Raw genomic sequence first — 6,000 nt, forward strand, 5'->3', positions numbered from 1 at the left:
TGGGTAATTAGGCAAGTTATTGTATAACAGTGGTTTGTTCTGTAGACTATTAAAAAAATATTGCTTAGGGGGGGCTAATAATTTTGACCTTAAAAATTAAAAACTGCTTTTATTCTAGCTGAAATAAATTAAATAAGACCTTCTCCAGAAGAAAAATATTATATAGGAAATACTGTGAGAAATTCCTTGCTCTGTTAAACATCATTTGGGAAATAAACAGCATATAGTCACCTTTAGTAACCAGGTAAGCACTGAGTCTCTGTAAGGGACAAATTTACTCTTGTTTTTTCCTGCGCCCTGCTCCGCCAATGCTGAAATCACCAGTCCAAGAGTGGTCAGAGACCTAAAACACACATTAGCACAAAGAACAACTGAATACAACCTTACAAGTACCTACATATTGACATGATAGCGTCACACAGTTGCTGCAGATTTGTCGGCTGAACATCCATGATGTGAATCTCTCGTTCCACCACATCCTAAAGGTGCTCTATTGGATTGAGAGCTGGTGACTGAGGAGGCCATTTGAGTACAGTGAACTCATTGTCACGTTCAAGAAACCAGTCTGAGATGATTCATGATTTATGACATGGTGTGTTTTCCTGCTGGAAGTAGCCATCAGAAGATGAGTACATTGTGGTTATAAAGGGCTGGACTTGGTCAGCAACAATACTCAGGTAGGTTGTGGCGTTGACATGATGCCCAATTGGTACTAATGAGCCCAAAGTGTGCCAAGAAAATATCCCCCACACCATTACACCACCAGCACCAGCCTGAACCGTTGATACAAGGCAGGATGGATCCATGCTTTCATGTTGTTGATTTAAAGATCTGACCAGACCATCCGAATGTTGCAGCAGAAATCGAGACTCATCAGACCAGGCAACATTTCTCCAATCTTCTATTGTCCAGTTTTGGTGAGCCTGTGTGAATTGTAGGTTGCACTCGTGTGTTCAGAGATGCTCTTCTGCCTCGGTTGTATCGAGTGCTTATTTGAGTTATTGTTGCCTTTCTATCAGCTGGAACCAGTCTGGCCATTCTCCTCTGACCTCTGGCATCAACAGGGCGTTTGCGCTCACAGAACTGCCGCTCACTGGATATTTCCTCTTTTTCAGATCATTCTCTGTAAACCCTAGAGATGGTTGTGCGTGAAAACCCCAGTAGATGAGCAGTTTCTGAAATACTCAGACCAGCCCGTCTGGCACCAACAACCATGCCACGTTTAAAGTCACTTAAATCACCTTTCTTCCCCATTCTGATGCTCAGGCTGAACTGCAGCAGATCGTCTTGACTATGTCTACCTGCCTTAATGCATTGAGTTGCTGCCATGTGATTGGCTGAATAGAAATTTGGTAAACGAGCAGTTAGACAGTTGTACCTAATTAAATGGCCTGTGTGTGCCTGTGTGTGTGTGTGTGTGTGTGTGTTTGACCTGTTAATGTTGCTGCCTTCCTTGAGTCTTTCTCCTGCAGCTCCAGTTTTATCTGCTCTCTCACTGCCAGCCAGATCCACCAGACTGAGTTTACTCACCTTCTCCCCACTCGTCTGAAACACACACAGCACACGTCAGTCCAGAACATCAACAACACACGTTTATTTATAGAGATATTTTAAACATAATGGTAATAATTCAAAGTTCTTTACATGAACAGCAAAATTAAAAGAAACACAAAATAATCACACAAGAAGAAGATTAAACAAAAACAACGAATAATTAAAATAGATTAAAATTGCATCAAATCAGGTTTAAAAAATACATGTATATGCAGTTGAAGTCAAAACTATGAGCCCTCATGTAAAAATTAATTTTTAAAATAATTTCCCAAGTGTTGTTTAACAGTGAACATTTTCTCTACACATTTTTAAACATAATCGTTTTAATAACTCATTTATTTTGTGTTTGCCAAGATGACAGTACATTTTATTTAGTAGATGTTTTTCAAGATAATAGTATTCAGCTTAAAGTGACATTTAAAGGCTTACTTAGGTAATAATAATAATAATAATAATAATAATCACCATTACATTTATATAGCGCTTTTCTAGACACTCAAAGCGCTTTGGTGGTGGATAAGGTGCAGTTTCACCTGGATGACACGACGGCAGCCATATTACACCAGACTGCACACCACACACCAGTCGATTGGTGGAGAGGAGACAGAGTGATAAAGCCAATTATGATATGGGGATGGTCAGGAGGCCATGACTGCGCTTATTTGGCCAGGATGCCGGGGTTAAAGATCTACTTCTTTTCGAAGGGCATTCTGGGATATTTAACGACCACAGAGATTCAGGACCTCAGTTAAAGTCAGCGCTTACTGAGCGCTACAAAGTTCCCGTCACTATACTGGGGCATAAGGACCCACACAGACCGCTGGTTGAGCACCCCCTGCTGGCCTCACTAACACCACTTAAGGTTGCAACCTAGCTTTCCCATGTGGTCTCCCAGGTACTGACTGGGCCCTGCTTAGCTTCAGTGGGCGACTATGTGAGAGTTGCAGAGAGCTAGCTGCCAGCCAAGTAGGCAAGTTATTGGATAATTGTGGTTTGTTGTGTAGCCAATCAAAAAATAATTTTATATTAATAATTAAAGGGGACTACTAATATTGAAAAACAAAACAGCTTGAAACTAAAAAACAAAGACTTAATTATTAGATTTAAAAAAAATAATTAATTAAACATTAAAGGAAATACGGTAAAAATGTTCTTGCTCTGTACACGTCAATTGGGATATATATGAAAGAAAATAATAAGATAAAACAATTTACACGATGGATAATTATTTTTACTTCATCGGTGTTTACTTGCATGACAAACAAGCTGCAACTATTTTATTTGATTTATTTGTTTATTGCTTGTCAAACGGCATTTCTTAGTGAGCTCAGACACAAACACATTTGCGCAAAAACAAACCTTATGTCTTTATAATGGGTAAGAGGAACTATTGAGCAAAAAAAAAAAAAAAACACTTTAATAAGGGCAAGTGGCAACATAGCCAGGAAATAATGTTTAAAATGTATTAGTTATTTCTTATATTCACACAAGCACCGCCCATTAGTAACCATCTCTCCCAAAGTAGCATAGACAGCCTTGATTGAGAAGCAGCTGTTCACTATTAGAGCTTTGAATCTGCCACTATGCTGACACATAGGCATTTGTAGCACCGGCATCTTTTAAAAAAAGACCACAATCTCATTTAAATTTAAACCGACGGTCACCAAAACATCACAATTAGGGTCAAAGCCTAAAAGGGGCCGTTTCAAAGAGTTATAAAATATTACTTGTGTGGTATTTTGAGCCGAAACCTCAAATACACACTCTAGGGACATCAGAGACTTATTTGACATCTTAAAAAGGCGTAATAAGTTCCCTTTGAATACAGAAGTGTCAGAAGAGTTAAACTACTACAATAGCATAATGTATATGAAGCATTGGGCTTGTATGAAGCGTTTTAATTTGCAGAGTCTCACCCCTGTCTTCATGTCTCTAAGTGTGTGTGTGAGGATGATGTTGAAGACAGCGTGCGATCGACTGCTCTCCTCGTTCATGTTTGTTGCCGCCACAGTTCGAGATTTATTCCCCTCCGACATCAGAGACTCGATGTCCTGAAAAACAATTACAGACACTGATGATCGTGCTGCTTTACACACAGATTCAGACATGAGGAGTTTTATTAGGGTGTCGGATTAACCTTATAACTGCTGACGGCGAGACGGGAGAGACCATCCACATATGGGCCCAAAACATTATGCTCTCGCACCTTCAGCGCCTGCCGGCTCCTGAGAGACACAAACCAGCGACAATTAAATCAGAGACAGCGATATTTTTGTCATAGTCAACACAAATAATTTAAAATATACAACAATAGTGTAGGTGTAAAATGAATGAATGAAAAAATAAATAAATAAATAAATACACAATAAAAAATAAAATATAATGAACATTTTATTAAAAAAAATATATATATATATAATATATATATATATATATATATATATATATATATATATATATGTGTGTGTATGTGTATGTATATATTTATATATATATATTTATATAAGTGTGCATGAAATTACTAACTTTTGTTTTAGTTTGTCGGAGAGTTTGGTTATAGATTATGGGTGGGGCAAATATATCAATATGCTCTGGCGCCAAGAATCAATATTTATCTAAATGTACAAAAGATCTGAATTAATTAATCTACTCTGACTGCAGCCATTTACCGCTGTGGCTGCAGTACACCCAGCTGCCACCAGGTGGCTCTTCCCGTAATGGTGGATCAACAATACATTAGAGACGCACCAGCCTTTTTAACTACTGACAGATGAGCGATTGCAATTGTAAAACTTTATACAGGAATATGGGCTCACACTATTTATTTCCGCCAAAATATATAAAGATATCAATAGGACAAGAACATATAATTTAAAGGGTTTTTTTATTTATTTAACCCTTGCAGACCTTTGCAAAGTCTTGTAGATGGTATTTTTGCTGAAAATATTAGATAAATTAAAAAGAAAAACTTAAAAATAATGCTCTTTTTAAATTGATGAGTAAATAACTAATGTTCTCCACTGCTGGAGGCATTATAAGTGCTCAGAGGAGTCTGTGCTCACCTTTCTGAGTATTCCAATCAGTTACTGTTCTTGAAGAAAATATATTAATCTAGTGGCAATGCAAAATTTTGCATGATTAAAAATAAACCAGGGCTATGCATAAAATACATCAAATAGGTTGGCCAAGTTGTAATAAATGTCTTTAGTTTACAGAAAACTGTAACATGCACAGTTGAAGTCAGAATTGTTAGCCCCCCTGAATTATTAGCCCCTCTGTTTATTTCTTCCCTAATTTCTGTTTAACGGAGAGAAGTTTTTTTTTAACACATTTCTAAACATAATTGTTTTAATAACTCATTTCTAATAACTGATTTATTTTATCTTTGCCACGATGACAGTAAATAATATTTGACTAGATATTCTTCAAGACACTTCTATACAGCTTAAAGTGACATTTAAAGGCTTAACTAGGTTAATTGTGATGCTGCTGCTCTGGCTAATTTAGATATGAGCCCTCTATCTCTGCATTTTTCAGCTTGTTGAACATGCATCTTGAACATGCAACATGCATCTTATAACTTTTTGATGCATTTTTTACTCTTCATTTGCAAAAAAATTTATATATCATGGTTGGTTTTCTTGTGATCAAATTTCACAGCCATGTACTATGAATCATTGACAGTTGGTAAATACTGCAAAAATTCTTTCCTTTTTATTGTTTTTGTCTTGTTTCTTGTCCAAATATTTAAAAAATCTTAAAGAATAAACATTTTCTAGACAGATTTTCTGTGGAAAATGCTTCCTGATTTAATTTGATTTTGATTTAAAGTGATTTTTTTAGATATTTGAACTAGAAAATACAAAAAGTATATGTACGAAAAAAAGCATATTTTATAATGTAAGCAACACAGCTACAGCAAATAAAATTGATATATATACATATATATATACATTAAGGGTGGAGCCGAACCCGAATACGGTATTCGGAAAGGCACGAATAGCGTGTTTTTACGAATAATTATTTCGAACAAATACATGAAAAATTATTTGTATTCGGGAGCAAGAAAAACACTATATCAAAAAGCAGCGTTTCCTCATGAGACCACAGTGCGTGCCCCCGTGAGTGAGTGAGAGAGAGAGAGAGAGAGAGAGAGAGAGAGAGACGCTCAGTCGGAGGGCGGGGCGGAGGTGTCTGGCACAATCTTCTTCACAGATACAGACAGAAGGCTCGGCTGAGCGAAAAAAATACTTAACTGCATCACTATTTTTGTTAAATAGATTTTTGTACTTTAATTGGGTTCCAGATGCAGTTTATAAACTTGTAGCGGAGTTTGATCGGGATCGGGAAGTTTGCAATCGGGTGCTCTGTTTACGCAATGTTAGCTCTGTTAGCGCGGTAATTTAGACAATAGACTGTTGACAGAGTAACGTTAACGTTCGTTTA

At 36.9% G+C, this 6,000-nt stretch overlaps 1 protein-coding gene across 7 annotated transcripts in view; it reads right to left on the minus strand.

Annotated features, from left to right (window-relative positions):
- The window catches only part of kif13bb (kinesin family member 13Bb), an 84,771-nt gene that overhangs the window by 54,353 nt on the left and 24,418 nt on the right, over window positions 1-6,000 (minus strand). For all 7 annotated transcript variants that reach the window (XM_087298620.1, XM_087298616.1, XM_087298619.1 and 4 more), the window contains 4 exons: window positions 3,692-3,779; window positions 3,471-3,605; window positions 1,433-1,545; window positions 232-343 (listed from right to left, as the gene is read on the minus strand). In XM_087298620.1, the coding sequence (XP_087154746.1) occupies window positions 232-343; window positions 1,433-1,545; window positions 3,471-3,605; window positions 3,692-3,779 (448 nt within the window). The remainder of the gene's footprint in view (window positions 1-231; window positions 344-1,432; window positions 1,546-3,470; window positions 3,606-3,691; window positions 3,780-6,000) is intronic.

Source organism: Danio rerio, chromosome 20, assembly GCF_052040795.2.
Source record: "Danio rerio strain M-AB ecotype USA chromosome 20, GRCz13ab, whole genome shotgun sequence".
NCBI lineage: Eukaryota > Metazoa > Chordata > Actinopteri > Cypriniformes > Danionidae > Danio > Danio rerio.